At 45.0% G+C, this 23,011-nt stretch overlaps 1 protein-coding gene across 10 annotated transcripts in view; it reads right to left on the bottom strand.

Moving 5' to 3' along the window:
* Nucleotides 1-23,011, bottom strand: part of sema3c (sema domain, immunoglobulin domain (Ig), short basic domain, secreted, (semaphorin) 3C) — a 303,601-nt gene that overhangs the window by 65,276 nt on the left and 215,314 nt on the right. For all 10 annotated transcript variants that reach the window (XM_078235587.1, XM_078235588.1, XM_078235583.1 and 7 more), the window contains 2 exons: nucleotides 1,730-1,890; nucleotides 1,054-1,116 (listed from right to left, as the gene is read on the bottom strand). In XM_078235587.1, the coding sequence (XP_078091713.1) occupies nucleotides 1,054-1,116; nucleotides 1,730-1,890 (224 nt within the window). The remainder of the gene's footprint in view (nucleotides 1-1,053; nucleotides 1,117-1,729; nucleotides 1,891-23,011) is intronic.

Below are 23,011 nucleotides of genomic sequence, written 5' to 3'. Positions count from 1 at the left end.
GATTCACACAAATGTGAGGATCCATCGATGATTGCTGGAGAAGTTCCCACTGAATTACCGGTAGCAGCCACTGCTACCAGTGGCGCTGTTGGCAACAGAGAACTGCCAGTCCCTGATTGGCCACTGATGGCCAGTAGCTCGCAGCAGGTGAAATTTCTGACTCCTGGGATGGGCTTGATGCTGGCCAGTTACCTGCCTGACAGGAGCACGATAAAATAAAGTCTGACATTGAACAACACAGGGAGACATTAGGACAGGTGACCAAAAGATTAGTCAAAGAAGTCGGTTTTTAAGACGTGTCTTAAAGGATGCAAGGTGGAGAGGTGGAATGGTGCAGGGAGGGAATTCCAGAGCTTGGGGCCAGTCGCCTGAAAGCATAGCCACCAATGGTGGAGTGATAATAATTGTGAATGCTCAAGAAGCCAGAATTAGAGGAGCGCAGATATCTTCGAGGGTTGTAACGCTGGAGGAGATTACAGAGATAGGGAGGGGCAAAACCATGGGGAGATTTGAACACAAGGATGAGAATTTTTAAATTGAAGATCTTACTTGACCAAAAGCCAATGCAGGTCAGTGGGCAGAGGCTTGATATGAATACAAAGAAAGGCTTGGAAAATTGAGACTACTTTTGTTAGATCAGACCAGGGGATCATTTGCCGGTGGTGTTTCAAATTATGAACAGATGGGGGACAGATGGTTAGAGATTGATTGTTTCTTGTAGTTGAAGAGTTTTGAACAAGGAGACTTAGATATAAGATCAAATGGAAGAGATTTAAGAAAGACTTTGGAAACGTGTTTATACTGGGAGTTGTGATTATAGCAGAAACCATTCCAACATTTAATTATTTGGGAGGTAGCGAAAGGAAAGTGGAATAATGGGATATGGAACAGTGTAGGCTCCTGGGATTACAATCCATGCTCACATGGAGGATAAACATCGACATGGACAGCTTGGGCCAAGTGGCCCATTTCCATGTCGCGACTCTCTGTCATTGCACCTCTGTCAAAAATATATCCATCATCACAAGGAGAATCTAAACATTTGCTACTTACATTTGGATCCTTGCCAGCCATTTTGCATTCATCCACTTTATTGCTCGATGCTGGCCAGTGAACCTGATGAAAGATATCACAGTATATCAACACACCATTAAAGCAATTGAGGACACAGTAAATGAGAAATACAACCATTGCAGATGGGACGATACAATCTGTTTATTGTTAGCCATTTTGGTTCAGCATTCTTATTACAACAGAAAGGTTGTTGGGTGGGGAAGAGGGTAAAGGTCAATAAGTATCAGGAGAAGAACTTTCCACTCCCTCCATAAAAGGGAAAACAACGGCAACTTGTCTAAGCCACTTGAATCAGGCATCTTCTGATACTTTAACAAATTGATAGTTTTATTATCAGTTTATTTGGAAGGTAATGCAATATTGCATCATTCTTGGATGCGTTGACATGATTATGGTCAGGAATTTCCTATTAAAAGCAGCTCCTGGATTTCCTGGAGCTACTTAAAACCAGGAGGAAACATGATAGGGAACTCGCTGTCAGATCCCAGGAGGCCAGTGCTGTTAGATACGCCCAGTAATGCTCATCGATCACTGGGTGGTCTGTTCAATGTCGCATTGCGAGAGTGTTACAACAAGAGGCAGATGGAAATCTAAGAAGAGCAGCATTAACCAGAAGCCATTTCCATGTCCAAAGAATTGCAGAAAGGAAACTTACAGTAAGAGGATTCTGGCTGATGCTGTTTACATTGAGTGACAGAATGTGATCTTTGCAGCCCACATATAAACGGTCTTGATCTTCATCCATGAGAAGGATTCTGTAATCCAAAGGTTTCAATGATAGGCTAAAAAACTGAGATGTATGAGTGGCCTTCAAATCTGTAACAAATATATTTAGAATAATGATTAGTTCAACATATTTGCTCTGCCGAATCCTTTGAAACAAAATAAAATATGATGAAGTGAGATCATGAAAGGTAAGAGGCATTTAGCTGGTAGGGGTTACAGATGAGCTCCCAATTCTACCTCTCCATTCATTCCATCAGGTTGTCCAACATCAAGCATTGGATAATTGCAATTTCCTTCAGGTTGGTGTTCACAAAACAGATTCTTAAATCCCACCATCCTCCATGTGTCTCCTGCTCCAACTTAATTAACCTTCCTATTTATCAGAGGGCAACCTGATCCACATCCTTGATATTCTTTTCCAGCTGGTTCTTACTGCTCACTCAGCCACCGGAATTCTACCCACGAATCAGAGCGGGCGAGGGGCGGACAGTGGAAATGTCCATTGTCCTCAGGTGGGATTTTCCGGTCCGGCTTGAGTAAGGCCATAAAATCCCGACAAGTGTGTCACCAAGACTGTACTTTTCCCATCTTGAGAATTACCTGCTTCAAGAGCTACCACTTCCTATCTAATGATGAAACTCCGATCCAGATCTTCATCATCTGAAGAATTGACTTTTCATAATCTTCACGATTCACTCAAAATCTGCAAAGGCGTATACACCCATCACTCACTTCCCTGAAGAACTCCATTAACTCTTTGTACATCCGTTAAATAATTCCAAGTTCATTTCCCATTTCTTCAACTACATTCACAAATTCACTATACCATCTGAGTGATCTTCTCCAGTCATGCGTATCTCAATTTCCCTCACTGTTCAGAGCACCTCTCACTCTGCCATCAGCAACTGATTATTTCACTAAACTCCTGCCACAGCTCATGTGTTGCTGAAATTCTCATCCCTGTCTTTGTTACCTCGAGACTTGACTATTCCAATACATTCCTGGCTGGGCACACACCTTCCATCCTCCATGACCTCATTCAAAACTCTGCTGCTTCTATCCTAACTTGCACCGAGTCTTGTTCGCCCATCTCCTGTTCTCACTGATCTGCATAGGATCCCAGTTAAATGACACCTGTATTTTAAAATTCTCATCCCTGTTTTATAATCCTTCCATGGCCCAGCTTTCTCTTCCCTATCTCTGTCATCTCCACCAGCCCTATAAACCTCCGAGATATCTGTGCTTCTGCAATTTGCTCCACTGCTGGTAGCTGTGCTTTCAGCTGGTGAGGTTCTATGTTCTAAAATTCCATCGCTGAAACCTCATCGCCTCTCTCCTCCTTTATGATATTGCTTAAAATCTACCTCTTTGAACAAACGTTTGAGCATCTTCCATGATGTCTCCTGATAAATGCGATTAGGCGAGATTTAGGATGCATAGGATGGGGAAGGAAACTGCAGGGGATGGGCACCATTGAAATGTGGAGCTTGTTCAAGGAACAGCTACTGCGTGTCCTTGATAAGTATGTACCTGTCAGGCAGGGAGGAAGTGGTCGAGCGAGGGAACCGTGGTTTACTAAAGAAGTTGAATCTCTTGTGAAGAGGAAGAAGGAGACTTATGTAACAATGAGACGTGAAGGCTCAGTTAGGGCGCTTAAGAATTACAAGTTAGCCAGGAAGGACCTAAAGAGAGAGCTAAGAAGAGCCAGGAGGGGACATGAGAAGTCTTTGGCAGGTAGGATCAAGGAAAACCAAGGAAAATCAAGGAAAATCAAGGAAAGCTTTCTATAGGTATGTCAGGAATAAAAGAATGACTAGGGTAAGATTAGGACCAGTCAAGGACAGTGGTGGGAAGTTGTGTGTGGAGTCCGAAGAGATAGGAGAGGTGCTAAATGAATATTTTTCATCAGTATTCACACAGGAAAAAGACAATGTTGTCGAGGAGAATACTGAGATACAGGCTATTGGACTGGATGGGATTGAAGTTCATAAGGAGGAGGTGTTAGCAATTCTGGAAAGTGCAAAAATAGATAAGTCCCCTGGGCCGGATGGGATATATCCTAGGATTCTCTGGGAAGCTAGGGAGGAGATTACAGAGCCTTTGGCTTTGATCTTTATGTCGTCATTGTCTACAGGAATAGTGCCAGAAGATTGGAGGATAGCAAATGTTGTCCCCTTGTTCAAGAAGGGGAGTAGAGACAACCCTGGTAATTATAGACCAGTGAGCCTTACTTCTGTTGTGGGCAAAGTTTTGGAAAGGATTATAAGAGATAGGATTTATAAGCATCTAGAAAGGAATAATTTGATTAGGGATAGTCAACACGGTTTTGTGAAGGGTAGGTCGTGCCTCACAAACCTTATTGAGTTCTTTGAGAAGGTGACCAAAGAGGTGGATGAGGGTAAAGCAGTTGATGTGGTGTATATGGATTTCAGTAAAGCGTTTGATAAGGTTCACCACGGTAAGCTATTGCAGAAAATACGGACGCATGGGATTGAGGGCGATTTAGCGGTTTGGATCAGAAATTGGCTAGCTGTAAGAAGACAGAGGGTGGTGGTTGATGGGAAATGTTCATCCTGGAGTTCAGTTACTAGTGGTGTACCACAAGGATCTGTTTTGGGGCCACTGCTGTTTGTCATTTTTATAAATGACCTGGATGAGGGCGTAGGAGGATGGGTTAGTAAATTTGCGGATGACACTAAAGTCGGTGGAGTTGTGGAAAGTGCGGAAGGATGTTGCAGGTTACAGAGGGACATAGATAAGCTGCAGAGCTGGGCTGAGAGGTGGCAAATGGAGTTTAATGCGGAAAAGTATGAGGTGATTCACTTTGGAAGGAGTAACAGGAATACAGAGTACTGGGCTAATGGTAAGATATTTGGTAGTGTGGATGAGCAGAGAGATCTCGGTGTCCATGTGCATAGATCCCTGAAAGTTGGCACCCAGTTGATAGGGTTGTTAAGAAGGCGTACGGTGTGTTAGCTTTTATTGGTAGAGGAATTGAGTTTCGGAGCCATGAGGTCATATTGCAACTGTACAAAACTCTGGTGTGGCCGCACTTGGAGTATTGCGTACAGTTCTGGTCGCCGCATTATAGGATGTGGAAGCATTGGAAAGGGTGCAGAGGAGATTTACCAGGATGTTGCCTGGTATGGTGGGAAGGTCTTATGAGGAAAGGCTGAGGGACTTGAGGCTGTTTTCGTTAGAGAGAAGGTTAAGAGGTGACTTAATAGAGGCATACAAGATGATCAGAGGATTAGATAGGGTGGACAGTGAGAGCCTTTTTCCTCGGATGGTGATGGCTTGCATGAAGGGACATAGCTTTAAATTGAGGGGTGATAGATATAGGACAGATGTTAGAGGTAGGTTCTTTACTCAGAGAGTAGTAAGGGCGTGGAATGCCCTGCCTGCAACAGTAGTGGACTCATCAACATTAAGGGCATTTAAATGGTCATTGGATAAACATATGGATGATATTGGAATAGTGTCGGTTAGATGGGCTTTAGATTGGTTTCACAGGTCGGCGCAACATCGAGAGCCGAAGGGCCTGTACTGCGCTGTAATGTTCTATGTTCTAAATCACCTTGGTGTTGAATTTTATTAGGTAACACTTCTGTGAAGCATCTTTGGGCATTAATGGCACCATATAAATGCAAGATGTTGTTGCTATTACCCATTTTGAGAATAAAGTATGAGCCGCCGCCTACAACCAAAACGTCATGGGCCGGATTCTCCAACCTCGCCCGTAGCTGGGATTCTCCAGTCTCACTGCAGTGAAGGGAGATTTAGCTGAGCACCAAATTCTCTGTTCTCGCTGGCAGTGGTAATGGGGTGTGAATGGCTGGAGAATTCTGGCCCACTTTTTAAAAACAATTCTTCATATTCTCCCCTCTGCAGGGAGCCCTTTGGGACTTACTAGGTGTCATGGCCCAAAGTGTCCCTGAAACAAAACCAAGTAAAACTACCTGCTCCAAAACTTCTGGTTTTGCTTTGCTTCCAGTGTGAGATTGGACCGTGACTTGGAATTCAAGTTACATTTTGCGCTAAGCCTGAAGGGTTGATGCGAAGCGCAACAGTTCACACCGACACTACAATTATAGTGCGACTGCACCCTTAGATATTCGATCATGTTGTCAAAGGAGATGGCTGAAGGGAGTTGACTGATTCAATCGGCATGAGGGAGATTAATTGCCAGTATACACATTCATTCACTTAAAATACTTCAGCAACCCTAACAGTTCCAATTGTGTGTGCTCATTCCTGTCCCTCCCATTGTCAGGCCCGGAGATTTCTACAAGCTTGTTTCCCTCACTGATGTAATCAACATTCACCGAGTCACAAACATTCGGACAGATTAACAATGGTGCTTCAAAGTGGGAATGTTTAGCATAATTCTTTATACAAGTAATTGATTTTGGAAGGAAACATGATAGGGAGAGAGGAACAAAGAAGAACATTGATCTATTAATTTTTTTCGGAGGCTGTTCTGAAACCTAACAGAAATGTATTCACATGCTCAGCGAGTAAGGTCAATGCATTTACAATGTCCTTTCATAAGACTCGCGAGACCTACATAAATCTTTGGCAGTATATAAATATAGTCTTGTGGTCCCCATTCAGAACGTTCTTCCTGTCTGCTGAATGAAGCAGGGTGAAAATGCTGTTTGTCAATCAGTAAGAAGTCCCCATCTTTACGGAGTATGTTTTCAACACAACGCCAGTGATGTTGGAGCCAGACCCGTGTCCAAAAATGGTTCGGACCTGCTTCTACTGCCTGAAATGCTGCAGCTAATTTGATTCCTGAAGCTGTGAAGTTGCAATCTGTTCAAACTTCAACATCTAAATAAATAAGTCTGGATTTCAAACAGGCACCGAGAAAAAAACGTTAAGTCCGATTTATGTGGTGTGTCTAGGATTTCACCAGGTTTCTCTAGCTTTGCTAAGTGTGAATATGCTGGGACGCTGAATCACTTACAACTGGCTTGTTCACACCGAGTACGGTCTCTCAAGTTCCTGCCGGTACAGTGGCAGACCGGATCAAAATATCCCCAGCAGCGGGGAGCACAACATTTTGTGGTTGCTTCAACATATTCCAGCTTCCCTTTAACAAACTAAGAAAGAAAGGTTCCTGAGCCACAGAACGTCTTTACAGCTGAAGAAAGATAGTTGGTACGCTGGATGGCAAAAAAAGGGCAGCCACAAATAGGTACTTGTAACATGGCGTTGTAACAGAGAACCTGAGGCCCTCTCACAATAACACTTCAGTCACTATTTTCAATTGGGGTGTCAATCAAGTGATTGGGAGCCAATCTGAGCAGTAAACCCTTCTGACTTTTGTCAGATGAGGCCCAGGAGATTTTAACTCCCATTCTTCAGAGGTGTGCCCTCAGTTGATTTCCAACCCAAAGTCACGGGGAAGAGGGAGCTGATGAGTTGGGAGGAGCTCAATGTTGAATGACATAGGAGGTCATAGCTGGGAACTAAAGAAACAGTCCCCAAACACTTTGATAAATTATAGGAAGGGGGTTTTTGGAGAGCTTCCAAAATGGTGTTGGAGCAGGGGAGGCCTAAACCTTTCTTGTAGGGTCTGGAACACACATCTTTCACGTCTCCCTGTGGGTGGGTTTGGTATTAAAGCGGTTAAAGCTTTCAAGCGAGCTGCCATTGAAGTCCCTCAAGTGATTTTAACAGCCCTTGTATGCGGCGCAGGTGGGCACTATTTTTTTAAAATTCATTTGTGGGGCATGGGCATCGCTGGCTGGCCAGCATTTGTTGCCCATCCCTAGTTGCCCTTGAAGGGCAATTGAGAGTCAACCACTCTCAAACAAGAGTCACATGTAGGCCAGACCGGGTAAGGATGGCAGAATTCCTTCCCTAAACAACATTAGTGAACCAGATGGGTTTTTCCAACAATCAGCAATGGTTTCATGGTCATCAGTAGATTCTTAATTCCAGATTTTTAAAATTGAATTCAAATTCCATCATCTGCCATGGCGGGATTCGAACCCGGGTCCCCAGAACATTAGCTGAGTTTCTGGATTAATAGTCTTGAAATAATACCACTAGACCAACTGTTACTTTCTCATGGAATGTAATAGTTACTCTTTAATTTCTTCTCTTTAATTTGGCCTTGTTATTTTCTCTTATTTCCTGTGAATTCTTATATTTTAGATCAGCGGATAGATTTAAAATGTCTCAATTTCCTACAGTTGTGGCACTCTGTTCGCCCTGCTGGGCATTCATCCTGCTTGTGTAGCGATTTTCAGCCACGCCAAAAACATTTCAAGATGGCAGCTGACGCACCTTTTCCCAATTTTGTGGGGTTTTGCTTCACTGCGCTTTCTCTTTCCAGTCCAGCATATTGAATGGCCTCACTCATTCTTTTCCAAGGTCATTCACTTGCCCCATGACCATTCTGTTTCGCTCCCCAAGCTCAGTCTGACACGCTATCTGTACTGCCTTTGCGAGAGTTAAATCATCCCTCAATTGCGAGAGATATGTCAGGGTTGCATCCGATCCCAACTCCTACAAGGTCGCATGTTAATTCACCTCTGCGGATCCCATATTCCCAGATTTTCTGCTCACCTGTATTTATAAATGAGTCCATGCATTCACCAAGACTTCATTTACTCTTCCTAAATTTTGCTCTTTTAATGCTCAAATTGTTTTTAGCACTGAAGTATGCACTGAATACCTGGAGGACTTAATCATATGAGCTTGAAGCCTCATCGACTCCCTGGCCGCGATTCTCCAATCCCGCTGCGCTAATGTTTTAGTGCAGCGGGCCGGGAGAATCGCACGGCGGGCGACAAGCGGGATTTGCGCATGTGTTCCCGCCCCAAAGGTGTCTTCCATTGCCGGACTTCCGGCAGTGTCTGCTCTGCGATGGAAACTGGCAGGGAGGCATGGAAATGATTTGAATGCCAATTTAAATATCTTTTAAATACAATTAGAGGGCCCGGGACTGAAGTCTGCCCCCACTCACCACCCCCCCCTCCACCCCCCACCAGAGTTTTTCACTCCAGCGGGGTTTACAGTAGTTCAGTAGTTTACAGTAGTTCCCCACAAGCGGCCTGACCCAGCTGGAGTAAAGGGGGAGCAATCGGGGCTCCCCAGATGGTTGGGCGATGGGGGGTGGTGTCGCCTGGGCATTGGTACCCTGGCACAGCTAGCATGTGCCCCCGGCACTGCCCAAGGGGCAAAGTGCCAATGCCCAGGGGGCATCTTGGCACTACCCATTGGCCATACGGGAGTGCCAAGGGGATGGGGAATATGGGGGGTCTTGACCTGATAGGGGGCAATCACTGCCACTCTGCATAGGGATTGGTGGGAGAAAGAGGGAGGCCAGTGATTGGGGCAGGCTAGGGGGGTGTCAGCCACGGGGGGTTTCAGCCTGCTGGAGGGATTGGCACTACACAGGGGGTGGGTCGGGGTCGGGACTGCAAGGGTGGGGTTACAGCTGGTGGGGGGGAAATTGGTGGGTGGGGGCTGGAGATCAGGGCGGGTTTGAGGGTGGGGGGGGGGGGGGTCAGGGCCGAGCCTGAGAATGGTCGGGGGCCAGCGATCGGGCTGTGGGGGATGGAGGGCAGGCGATGCAGGGGTCGCGGGACTGGCCAGCGATCAAGCTGGCCAGCAATCTGGAGGCCGACAGTGTGGGGCCACTGCGCATGTGCTGATCTCGGTGCTGACAGATTGGTTCATGCACAGTGGCCCCGCTCAATGCACTGATTTCAGCCTCTTCAGCGTTGAAAGGCCTCGCCCCCTAGTTTTTAATGATATTCACATTGGTGACCTCCGCAGTGCACAGAGTGTTGGAGATTCTTCTCTGAACTCCCACTGAAAGAAAGTGTAAATTACTCCAGTTTTCAAGCGAATTTGACACTTAGAATTTTTTTGGGAGAATTCTGGCCCTTGTCTTGCTGTTATATTGTCTGCAGTAGCCCCTACTACATAGAGCAAAGTACTGACCTGACCTTTTTGTTTCTTCTTATGCAAACCTGAAGCTGTTCTGCATCTGAAGAGTCTTTCCTCCAATTGTCCCAGTGGTGAGCCAGTTATGAGCCTCAGTGTTTTGGAAAGATTTTGGAAGTTACTATAGACTCCACATTTGTCCTCAGCTTAGGACCGTTCTGCTTCAGTCGTTTGACTTGCATCCATAATGTACCAGCATGCTCCATTCTCAGATGAGTCTTCACCTTTTCTTCTCCTTATCCTTTTCCCATGAAGTTTTGGTCTTTCAGGTCTACAATCTTCTATGGAGTCTCTCTGGATCTTTAAGCTCTGTTGACTTCCCCCATGTTTCGTCTTATGTTCGGGATCTAGAATCATAGAAGCCTACAGTGCAGAAGGAGGCCATTTGGTCCATCAAGCTTGCACCGACCACAATCCCACCCAGACCCTATCCCCATAACCCCATGCATTTACCCTAGCTAGTCCCCCTGACACTAAGAGGCAATTTAGTATGGCCAATCCACCTAAGCCGCATATCTTTGTCTGATTACTCTGCGACAATCACCATTTTGTTTTAGTTCTACAAGCTAGTGTTAGTTTAACAAGTCATTAGTGACATAGTCAGATTCCCAAGTGGATTTCAGAAACTTTATATTTATTATGATCACTGTTTGGGAGGTTTACATTCCCATTGTACGTGTTGCATCTGTTAAAAGCTGAAAGCAATGTACGAGGTCTGCAGACAGCAGTATGTTGCAGTGACATGGTCACAATGATACTAACCGTCTTTACTCCAACACCTCACTTTGCTAAAGGAAGCAAACCACAAAAGTCCATTGTCCCAGGTAACCTGCAGGAACCCAACTCAGGCTGAAGCCCCTTTGTAATCACAATTCAGTCCTATATATGTGAATTGAAGAAGGCTCTATCCATGGGGGAAATTCCACTGATGGTTGGATGAATTGCACAGCTTGCTTGATTTGGCAGAATGAAAGGTTTAATCCAATTGAACATCCAAGCAGAAATGTCAGACATCTTTGGAGATGGAGTTTGGGGACCCTTGGGCTTTTGTATCACAAACCAATCTTCTTGTTTATTTACGCTGTCAGTCTGCGATGACTGTCCTACTGATTTGCTTCCAGCAGCGGGTCAAGTGCCTGTCTTCTTCCAATAAAGAGTGAGTTGTTGCGTGGAGATGTTACATATGGTTCCCATTTTGGTGATAGTAATATTTATGTTAAATCAAAGCATTGACAGCTCAGCCACTGTGACAAGTGGCTGCAGCTTTAAACTGCTCTGACAGCAGTTGGAATCGATTGATCTTTTCTTTCGAACAAGTCCAATCCTCGGTAATTAGCTTAAATCGCAATCTTACAAACCTAATATCCAGAGTATAACAATTACCGAGACAACGAACGCAGGTCATTTTTGGTTAATCGAGTTTATATAATTAGAGGAATCTTTCCAACCGCACTGAACTTCCTTATCCAGATGTGAATTTGTTTTTTACTCTTTTCAGATCCACAAGATATGCCAATTGATTAAAAGTGCCTTTTAGCTTAGCATTATTTCAATGCTAGTTTCTTCCAAAGCCTTGTTACAATGATAAACACAAAATACTGTGGATGCTCTGTCGAAGGGTCATCTAGACTCGAAATGTTGGCTCTATTTTCTCTCCACAGATGCTGTCAGACTTGGCCAATCAACCTAACCCACACATCTTTGGAGTGTGGGAGGAAACCGGAGCACCCGGAGGAAACCCACGCAGACACGGGGAGAAAGTGCAAACTCCACACAGACAGTGACCCGAGGTGGGAATTGAACCTGGGACCCTGGTGCTGTGAGGCAACAGTGCTAACCACTGTGCCACCGTGCCGCCCCACCATCGATGATACCATTGTAATGGGTCGGATCTCAAACAATGATGAGACAGAGTACAGGAATGAGATAGAGAATCTGGTGAAATGGTGCGACGGCAATAATCTCTCCCTCAATGTCGGTAAAATGAAGGAAATAGTCATCAACTTCAGAAAGCGTAGTGGAGAACATGTCCCTGTCTACAACAATGGTGCTGAAGTGGAATTGGTCGAGAGCTTCATGTTTCTAGGTGTCCAGATCACCAATAACCTGTCCTGGTCCCTCCACACTGATGCCATAGTTAAGAAAGCACACCAATGCCTGTACTTTCTCAGGAGGCTAAGGAAATTTGGCATGTTCACTACGTCTCTCACCAACTTTTGCAGATGCACCATAGAAAACATCCTTTCCAGATGTATCACAGCTTAGTATGGCTCCTGCTCTGACCAAGACCACAAGAAACTACAAAAGATTGTGAACGTAGCCCAGTCCATCACGCAAAGCTGCCTCCCATCCATTGAATCCACCTGCATTTCCCGCTGTCTTGGAAAAGCAGCCAGCACAATCGAGGACCCCACACACACCGGACATACTCTCTTCCACTTACTTCCGTCGGGAAAAAGATACAAAAGTATGAGATCACATATCAACCGACTCAAGAACAGCTTCTTCCCTGCTGCCATCAAACTTCTGAATGGACCTACCATATATTAAGTTGATCTTTCTCTACACCCTAGCTGTGACTGTAACATTATACTCTGCACTTCTCCTTTCCTTCTCCCCTATGTACTCTATGAATGGTATGTATTGTCTGTATAGCACGCAAGAAACAATATTTTTCACTGTATCTCAATACTTGTGACAATAATAAATCAAATCAAAACGCAACTATATTTCAAAGAGTACTTCATTTTGGGGTGTCCTGTAGTGGTGAAAAGTGCTATAGAAATCCGTGACTTTTTTATTGTTTGATGCTCTCGGTATCCTTCAGTCATGACATGAAATCAGTCCCTCTCATACGTGACACAACTATGTGTATGCTGTTACCTTCAGTGCTTATCCTCACAAAAGAGTCACCTGTGAACTGAGAAAGCCACTGAAACCGCTAGTTAGCACAGTTTGCCAACAAGAGAAGGCTAATGATAAACTATGGGTGTGTGTTTACAGTTCTTCAGTAAATCAAACTCTGGCGCAGCTTGTGGAGCAGGTGTGAATGACGTGTGCTGAAAAGAGGCTGGAGAGAAAGAAATATCGTTTTGGAAAAATAGGCTAAAGGTTGGGTGGAGTTGTTGAATTTTTCCTCCATGAAGTACTCCAGATTTCAGCCTAAAAGCTACATATCTTACCAGTTTTGTTGAAAGATGATTCCCAGTCACTGTTCATTGCCAAACAGCTGCCTCAGTCACGTCTGCCAAGGATTTGTGACTGGTTTCTTCAGAATAACTTAGTTTCGGCCAAACTGAGAACAACTATTTGCAAACAGCTTTCAGACGTATATGTTTTAATCAACAACATGCTCAGCTAGAGACTGCTCTGTGACATTCATCACATTTTCAGCATACATTACTTGGTTTCACTTCTCTCAAGAAAATCCCAATTGCAATGGATCTGATAACCTAAAAAATGTATTTAGTAGTGTCACAGGTAGGCTTATATTAACACTGCAATGAAGTTACTGTGAAAATCCCCTAGTCACCACACTCCGGCGCCTGTTCGGGTACACTGAGGGAGAATTTAACACGGCCAATCCACCTAACCAGCACGGCTTTTAGATTGTGGGAGGAAACCGGAGCACCCGGAGGAAACCCACGCAGACACGGGGAGAATGTGCAGACTCCACACAGACAGTGACCCAAAATGGGAACTGAACCTGGGTCCCTGGGGGACGTGGATGCTTGATGCCACTTTGAAATGGGGTTTACATTTAAAGGCTTCATTCATTGTAATGATATTGTGTGACCGCTTTATGGATAATATCCAACATGTGGTTGCTTTGGAAAAAACAGTGTTCATACTTTGCAATGTTTTTCACTTTAAATTGCTGCAAACAGAAAAGGCATGATTCGAACACACTACGGATCAGATCAGTTAAAACCCTTCATATTTCTGTGAAGTTATCCTCTTTGTACCATTGTGACTATTGTTAGAAACTTGATTGAATTTAAATGCGAGCTAAACACCATTTTCAGTTACAGGGCAGTTCAATCTCCTACATTAGACAAACCCGGTAAAGAAGTTGCAGTGTTTTGCCCACATTTAGATAACGTCACTGCGAGTCTTATGAATATTTTTTACTTACTTTACAGCAAAACACCATGGAGCAAATACCTAAGCAAGCACCAGAGTAAGAAACGCAGTCGCAGGAGGCAAACAGAATGTGGTATTTTCCCACCCACCCACCACGGGAATTGTAGTGGGCGGGACACGGACCATGCAAAGATCTGCTGACCTCGGGCAGTATTTTCTGGTCTTTGGGGCGAGCACGGCCGGAAAATCTTGCCCAGAGTGGTTTTCTGACTCTGACCTCCAAGCTTTCCTTTAGAAAAATAAATTAAACAGCTTCTCATACCGGCAGAGAGGACCAACTCCCTTACCCCCAGATCTGCCCATCAATGCTGCAAACTCGACAACTTTCAAAGGCTGCATTGGATGACGGGCTCCAGGGTCTGTTCCTGTTCTGTGGTAACCTATGCAAACCAGTGCACAAAAGGAGGCCTTTCAGCCCTATGTATGCATGCCGGCCTTCCCCTTCTATCATTCTAACTTCACAGGATAGGCAGGCAGGCAAAGTAGCACACTCTTCCTATCTTCCCTCAGGAGCTTTCACTGTGTTACTCAGGCTCAGTAAGAAGTCTCACAACACCAGGTTAAAGTCCAACAGGTTTATTTGGTAGCAAATACCATAAGCTTTCAGAGCAATGCTCCTTCGTCAGATGGAGTGGTCTCTGTTCTCAAACAGGGCACAGACACAGTTTGGTGTTGACGCACCTCCTGATGGCTTGGGCATACAGGCTCACCAGAATTGCAATCTGGACTAAGGGTGAATTCAATTATAAATAGACCTTGCACAAACTAGGGTTACATCCCCTAGATTTTATATTTGATCAAAGCTTTCCAGACATTAAGAGGAAAAGATAGGGTAGATTAAAACTATTTCTGCCAGTTGGGTAGTTTAGACTTGGAGACCAATCATTGCAGGCGTGAAATTAGGAAGCAGATCTACACAAAGAGTGGTTGAAGTTTGGCAAACTGCAATTGATACTAGATCGACTGTAAAATATTAAATCTGAGATTGATAATGCCTAGGGATATACCGCAAGGGCAAATATATGAAATTGCATCACAGATCAGTAATGATCACCCAGATTGGCAGAACAGAGGCTGAATGGCATCCTCCTCCCACCATTCTGTTACCTACTTCACCCATCAGTCCCAAACACCCTTCCTTCTCTTCAACAGGCTGTTTGATATCTCTACACCTCTTTCTGGAGCTATTCTGTGCCTCTTGATCACATTTCTCAACTGCTAGTCTTCTTCTCATGGATTCATGTTTCTTGCGAGAGACATTGACATTGAAAATATTCCTTAGAGACAGGCAATCAGAGAGATCATTGCGATGTTGAAATGTCCTACACAAATGCAATGCTGAGCATGGGGAAGCTTTGTGCTTTTCCTGGGAGGTTAACATATTGCCATTGCCAGCTTACTGAGCCACCACCTACACTATTGCTCTGGAATTCCTACAACGCACCATAAGAACATAAGCCTCCAACTTCTTCTCTGTCTCCTTAGTTTTGGGGGTAGGAGTTGGGTGGCGGGGTGGTACAGAAGTGCACTAATGATAATGGGGACGAGGAAGCAGTCCTCCTTTGCAGCAACATTATGGAAGCTTTGTTTTCCAGCAGGAACGGATAGAACGTGCGGCAGTTTCATTGATATCAGCAGCAGATACCAGCTGAGAAATGGCCAAGGGCTGCATAGTGCTTTTCCCTTCACAGAGCTCTGGTGGCAGGACAGGACAGGACAGGACAGGACAGGAGGGGAATTAGAGCAGCTCACATGTTGGCTTCCAGAGCACGGTGGTTTGGATACACCCAACTTTCTCTCAAGCCTTTCATGGTCCGATTGCTGTCGCTGGACTAGCCACTCAGCTGATCAGTGGGGTCACAGATCCAGTGTCCAGTGGAGCGGTGATGCCCGCAGTCTTCCTGCTCAATGTTACTGTTTCTCGACAGCATCACATGCAGGCGTTGGGCCTTCCATACCCCCTCACACTAATGGAAATGGGAAAGTGACACCAGGTTGTTCAGGAATAAAGCTCAGAAATGCAGCCAGAGGAAATTCCCTGCCAGGAGCAAGCTGCCATGTGATGAGCGTCACCTCAGGCTATGAGCTTTCTGTAGGGAATGAGCAGCCATCCTGGTTACTCAATCCTGACTTTCAGTTTGCTCTAAAGAGGAGAACGAAGAGAGATTCAATGCAAGAGATTTAAAGCAGAGGACAAAACCATTGTCCACAGAGTACTGAGAGTCGGAACTCACCTCTACGGTTGATGCAACAATTGTCAACATTCAAGATTAGATGGATGAAGGAAAAGAGGCTGAAAGGAAATAGGAACACGATGACCCCAATGCAATTAGAACTATTTTCTTGCACGGAAGGTAAATGCCGATATGGATTGGTTGCGCTGAATGGTTTCCTTGTTGTAATTTTTATGTATGGTTTTCTCTGGGGGTGGAGTAATACTTGGGGCAGTTGCATCCTTCTCACATGGCATCAAACTCTCCATTCTGTACTGCTCCTCCTCCTCCTCCTCGCTAATGCTAAACAGAGATGTACCCACAGGGGAAGCCATACCTGCCTCAGAGAAGATCACACTATAGCTCGGGGTTTGGAGTGGATAGAAAAGCCTGATGGTGACAGAATCACCTCAGCAGAAGCAAGTGGAGGTAGTTATTGGCAGAATGGCAAATAATATAATAACCATCTTCTTGGAGCGTTCAACAGGCCAACATATGAGAGGGAAAGAGGACATGGTGGAAATGGAAAGTAGTCTGCTTTTCAGCTGATAATCATAGAATCATAGAATCCTACAGTGTAGAAAGAAGCCATTCAGCCCATTGAGTCTGCACCGACCACAATCCCACCTAGGCCCTAGCCCCATAACGCCAAGCATTTAGCCTAGCTAGTCCCCCTGACACTGAGGGGCTGTTAAGAATGGCCAATACATCTAACCTGCACATCTTTTGAATTGTGGGAGAAAACCAGAGCACTGGGAGGAAACCCACGCAGACACAGGGAGAATGTGCAAACTCCACACAGACAGTGACCCAAGCTGGGAATCGAACCTGGGTCCCTGGTGCTGTGAGGCAGCAGTGCTAACCCACTGTGCCACCGTGCCATCCTTCTCAGTTGGGTTGACCTACCAGGTGTGGTGAAGAGTTACATTTTGAGTACTAGCTTCCTCAAATGCTGACGGACCCATTAAACATTTACACCATTTCTTTTTTTAAAAATAGATTTCCAGTATTTGCTATTCTTTTCTTCCGAATTACAATCGTTGAAACAGTTTGTGGTGACAACGCAACCATATAGCTGCTCTGGAACAATCCATCCTGCAGAATGTTTTAGCCTTTTAAAAATTAACCCGGGTGTGTAGGGAGAGAGACGAGAGTGTTGTCGGGGGTGGGGATTAGGGCATGTAATTGGCAAAGAATAGCATCATCATCTCATCATGTGGTTACTGTGCTGCACCTTTATTTATGAACCTGAGAGGTTTGTTTAAAAAGCACTTTGTCGGGTTTGACAGGGGTCCTTTAAGAGTTAAGATTGAACATGCTTCAATCTCATTTGCAGTGCTGGCAATTTTTTCACAAAGTTGGATGTTTTTTTTAGTGCTTCTTCTCTTACGCTACTTAAAACTCAGACATTGCTGGGTCTGCTGTGAGGGTTGCCAATGCATCGGAGGATGACTTTGAGGACGACGTAAACGTTTGGAAACAAGTCTCAAACCGTGCGCTACGGTCAACAAAATGAAAGATTTTGAAAGAGAAAATAAAGGATTCCAGGGATGAAAAGATAAACCACAAATGCGAGGAATCTGAAACAAAAGCGAGGCAGCGAACAGAAATACAGAGCAGCTCAATCACTCTTTGAAAGACAAAGATATATTCGAGTTGTCAGAGGGATCTTTGTCAGGGGTCAGGTCTCCAAGCGTCAGACCTGAAGTGTTCACTCTTTCGGACGTTGGTGGACTTGCGCTGTCTGTTTGCATTGACAGAATTGCAGATTGTAATTCTACAAAATGATGATTCTTTCCAGACATTTTTAACTACTCGAGGAAATTTAATTTTGCACGGCATGTCAGCACTGATACAGTAACTCAATCAGATAGGCAGAAGAGATAAACCTTCAAACAAATAGCAGATCTCGCAACTGAAACCATAGAACAAGCCTGAACCCGGTGACCTTCGTAACAAGGTGAAATCAACTCTTTGACTTAATGGTGAAAAAAAAAGGCACATGGAAAGTGGAGATACGGAATCACATAGAGTCGGAGATTGTTTAAATATGTTTGATGCATCAGCTGCACTGATGTTTTCCAACTTTGATTAACTATAATGCTCTACTGGAATGCACTACCAAGCAAGGTGGTTGAGGCAGACACGCTAGGAACATTTAAGACTTATCTAGATAGCCACATGAACAGACTGGGAATAGAGGGATACAAACGGATGGTCTAGTTAGGAACACATGATCGGTGCAGGCTTAGAGGGCCGAAGGGCCTGTTCCTGTGCTGTATTGTTCTTTGTTCTTTGTAATCCTGGGGGTTTCATCATGTGACTTGCCGCTGTGTCCCTGCCATTGATCGAACAATACATCCATCCTTGTGACACACTGCCTTCCAACGCCAATTGGAAAGCAAAAGGTCTCAAGCTTGGCTGTTGGCCAAACAGCATTTTCTTCCCATTTTTCAATATTTTTACATCTAGTAAAGAGAAATGTTCAAAGAAAATGACAAAACTAATTATTTTTTAGTGTCCTGATGATTGTGCACTGCAGTGCCCTGGAATTTGATCTTCAATTGCTGGAGACTCCAGACCAATCCTGGAGGATTGACAACCTCACTGCATCCTCTGTTCTTTTGTACATCTACAGTTTTGCAATGGCTGTGATGCGGGACTTCAGAGGTGGGTCTGAGGACTGGAGTTCTGAGGCAAGTGAGCCAAGTGAAACTTGAGGCCCTCTTACTAGGCCCCCACGGGAAAACTGTCCGATATCTCAGGAGAAACATGGCTAGTGTTATCAGTGGGCTGGACGGCCTGTGGTATCTGACAGAAGAAGAATTGGATCAGCAACCTGTTCCATGAGCCAATACGTTCAGCCAGATTGTTCCCAGCCAATTTTGATAGTTGAATGCATGTGTTTCAGGCAGCGAGGTAATTCTGAGCAATAGCACATAATTCTTTTCCAATGACATCGGGTGGAAGTTCCCTGCAATCTGAAAATAACGCTATAGTAACAGTTTTTTGTGGGAAGATTAAATGCCTTTCCTTTCAGACAGTTTATTTCCTTTCACGTCTCGCCACAACTGAGAGGCCAGACTGGTGAATTAGCCATTGAGACTTGGATTAAGTCTCCCTCCAACTTTCTGCCTTCACCTTAGCTTTTGATTTTGACGCCAGTTTTCAGTGTTTTTCACTGTGATTTTCACCAGCTGCTGAAGTATCACCTTAAACGGTTTCTTGCTGTTTTACATTCTGGGATCTGCCTTATCCCCTGAACTGTTTTTATGTAGTGAGTGGGGTGCCAGGAGGACAGGACTCCTGGGAAAGATCTGCGACCTCCAAAACCCATTCTTCTCAATGGTGGAGTTGGAGGAAATTCAGCCCCAGAGTTTTCCCACTTGGTTTTTTCCCTCCATGTTCCTGAGAGAGTTTCCCTCATTTATTAGTGTCACAGGTAATGCTTACATACGCTGCAATGGAGTTACTGTGAAAATCCCCCAGTCGCCATACTCCGGCACCTGTTCGGGTACACTGAGGGAGAATTTAGCATGGTCAAAGCAGCTAACTAGCACATCTTCTAGATTGTGGGAGTAAACCGGAGCACCTGGAGGGGACCCATGCAGACACGGGAAGAACGTGCAGACTCCGCACAGTGAGCCAAGCCGGGAATCAAACCCGAGACCCTGGCGCTGTGAGGCAGCAGTGCTAACCACTGTGCCACCAGTCATAGGCTTGTGGACAAAGGTAGAGTGGCCTTTCTCCCAGACATTAACACCATACTCTTAGACCTCTGCTGCTTGGAATCTGAAATCTAACACCAGTATTTTTTTTCTAAATGGTGTAGCTCCTTTGCAAGTCCAAGAACCATAAAATCTGGTAACGTGGAGAGCAGAATTTGCTATGTCAGCAAGAACTCTGCTCCCTCCTGGAACAAAATGAAGACCTCTTCCAACTGGATGAGCACTTGGCACATCATAACATTCGAGGCTATGGGCCAAGTACTGGTAAATGGGATTAGGTGGGAGTTCAAGGCGCTTCTCGGGTGTCAGTGCCGACTCAATGGGCTGAAGGGCCTCCCTCTTCTGCACTGTATGATTCTGTGATTCTAACTTTTTCACCAAGATTCCCTTTGAGATATGATCAGTATACAAGAGAATGTAATGGGATCATGAGGTTAACTGATCCCATGTTTATGGAAATGCTGGGAATTTATTTACAATCAACATCGTGTGAATTATATTGGCTATTTGCACAATGTGAATTGAAGGTTTTATTAGATACCATTCTGAAACTTGACCACTGTCTCCGGGGTTAATGGGGACATGGAAATTTCATCAAGACAACATTCTTCTTTAAAAGATAAAAAGCAGCAAATCTATTAAATTGGCCCATATGTGCGTGTTTTGCCTGAGTACCTAATATATACATTCCCACGCGAGCTATAACACTTAAATATTTCACTCTTGAAGGAAAATAAAAAAAGTATCGGGAGATAAGGAGAATGAGTAGATGATCTTTACAGTTACTGCTGTTCCTGGAGAGATTTAATAATTGCCAGTTTCCAGATGCAATTTTACAACTCATCCGCTTCATCCTGGACCACAATGTCTTCACCTTCAACAACCAGTTCTTCATCCAGACACACGGAACAGCCATGGGACCAAATTTGCGCCTCAATATGCCAACATCTTCATGCACAGGTTCGAACAAGACTTCTTCACCGCACAGGACCTTCAACCGATGCTATACACTAGATACATCGATGACATTTTCTTCCTTTGTACTCATGGTGAACAGTCACTGAAACAACTATATGATGACATCAACAAGTTCCATCCCACCATCAGACTCACCATGGACTACTCTCCGGAATTGGTTGCATTCTTGGACACATGCATCTCCATTAAGGACGGTCACCTCAGCACCTCACTGTACCGCAAGCCCACGGATAACCTCACGATGTTCCACTTCTCCAGCTTCTACCCTAAACACGTTAAAGAAGCCATCCCCTACGGACAAGCCCTCCGTATACACAGGATCTGCTCGGATGAGGAGGATCGCAACAGACACCTCCAGACGCTGAAAGATGCCCTCATAAGAACAGGATATGGCGCTCGACTCATCGATCGACAGTTCCGACACGCCACAGCGAAAAACCGCACCGACCTCCTCAGAAGACAAACACGGGACATGGTGGACAGAGTACCCTTCGTCGTCCAGTACTTCCCTGGAGTGGAGAAGCTACGACATCTCCTCCGGAGCCTTCAGCATGTCATCGATGAAGACGAACATCTCGCCAAGGCCATCCCCACACCCCCACTTCTTGCCTTCAAACAGCTGCACAACCTCAAACAGACCATTGTCCGCAGCAAACTACCCAGCCTTCAGGAGAACAGTGACCACAACACCACACAACCCTGCCACAGCAACCTCTGCAAGACGTGCCGGATCATCGACACGGATGCCATCATCTCACGTGAGAACACCATCCACCAGGTACACGGTACATACATTTGCAACTCGGCCAACGTTGTCTACCTGATACGCTGCAGGAAAGGGTGTCCCGAGGCATGGTACATTGGGGAAACCATGCAGACGCTACGACAACGGATGAATGAACACCGCTCGACAATCACCAGGCAAGACTGTTCTTTTCCTGTTGGGGGGCACTTCAGCAGTCACGGGCATTCAGCCTCTGATCTTCGGGTAAGCGTTTTCCAAGGCGGCCTTCACGACACATGACACCGCAGGGTCACTGAGCAGAAACTGATCGCCAAGTTCCGCACACATGAGGACGGCCTCAACCGGGATCTTGGATTCATGTCACACTAGCTGTAACCCCCACAACTTGCCTGGACTTGCAAAATCTCACTAACTGTCCTGTCTGGAGACAATACACATCTCTTTAACCTGTGCTTAATGCTCTCTCCACTCACATTGTCTGTACCTTTAAGACTTGATTAGCTGTATTAGCATTGATTAGCTTGATTAGCATTCCAATCATTATTCTGTAAATTGAGTTTGTGTCTCTGTATCCCCTGTTTGTGAGCAGATCTCCCACTCCAGCTGACGAAGGAGCAGCGCTCTGAAAGCTAGTGGCATTTGCTACCAAATAAACCTGTTGGACTTTAACCTGGTGTTGTTAGACTTCTTACTGTGTTTACCCCCATCCAACGCCGGCATCTCCACACCGTTCCTGGAGAGAGCCAGAGACAGGGAAGATATTACTAGGGAGATATGGCTGGGGAAGATGGGAACAAGATTAGTTAAAGGCCATTGCAAATCCCCTAATGGATTTGGTGGGGACATTTAGGACTCTTGAGTTGCAATAATTGCTAAAGAAACTAGTGACACAAATCAGTGCCTTCAGACCTCATTGCTACATGAGCTCAAATTACCCATTAGGCATTCTCACAATACTTTGACATTTAGAAACTGCAAAGTTCAGACCAGGACCATTGAGGAAACAAGACAATCCATTATTAACGCGTTCAATAATTTGCTGATTTTTTGGGTATTAACAGTCAGACACTGAAGCCATTATGGGATTTTTCACTGCAGCCATCTAACACATTGTACATTGTGTGGAATGTTAGATTCTCACACGGCCCTGTGTGCGCAAACCTAGTGCTCACTCTTCCAGCAATATGATGCCAGGAGCCCTCAAGCCAGAATATGTAAACAGCGGCTCGACTTAAGGGTCATGTCACTGGCAAAAGTCAATATCCAGCTGTCTTTGTTACAGCTGCCAAGGAGAAGACATGTTCGAGACTCCATCTGTCGGGGGTGTCACACAGAATGACAACCATTTTCTTCGGTCTCCGTATGGCAACCTTGAGCCATCTTACAACCTCACAGCACAGGTATCGGGGTACCTTTACATGGACTCATTAAAGATTGCA

This window comes from Mustelus asterias, chromosome 19 (assembly GCF_964213995.1).
Source record: "Mustelus asterias chromosome 19, sMusAst1.hap1.1, whole genome shotgun sequence".
Classification (NCBI taxonomy): domain Eukaryota; kingdom Metazoa; phylum Chordata; class Chondrichthyes; order Carcharhiniformes; family Triakidae; genus Mustelus; species Mustelus asterias.
This window is presented reverse-complemented; position numbering and strand designations above follow the sequence as displayed.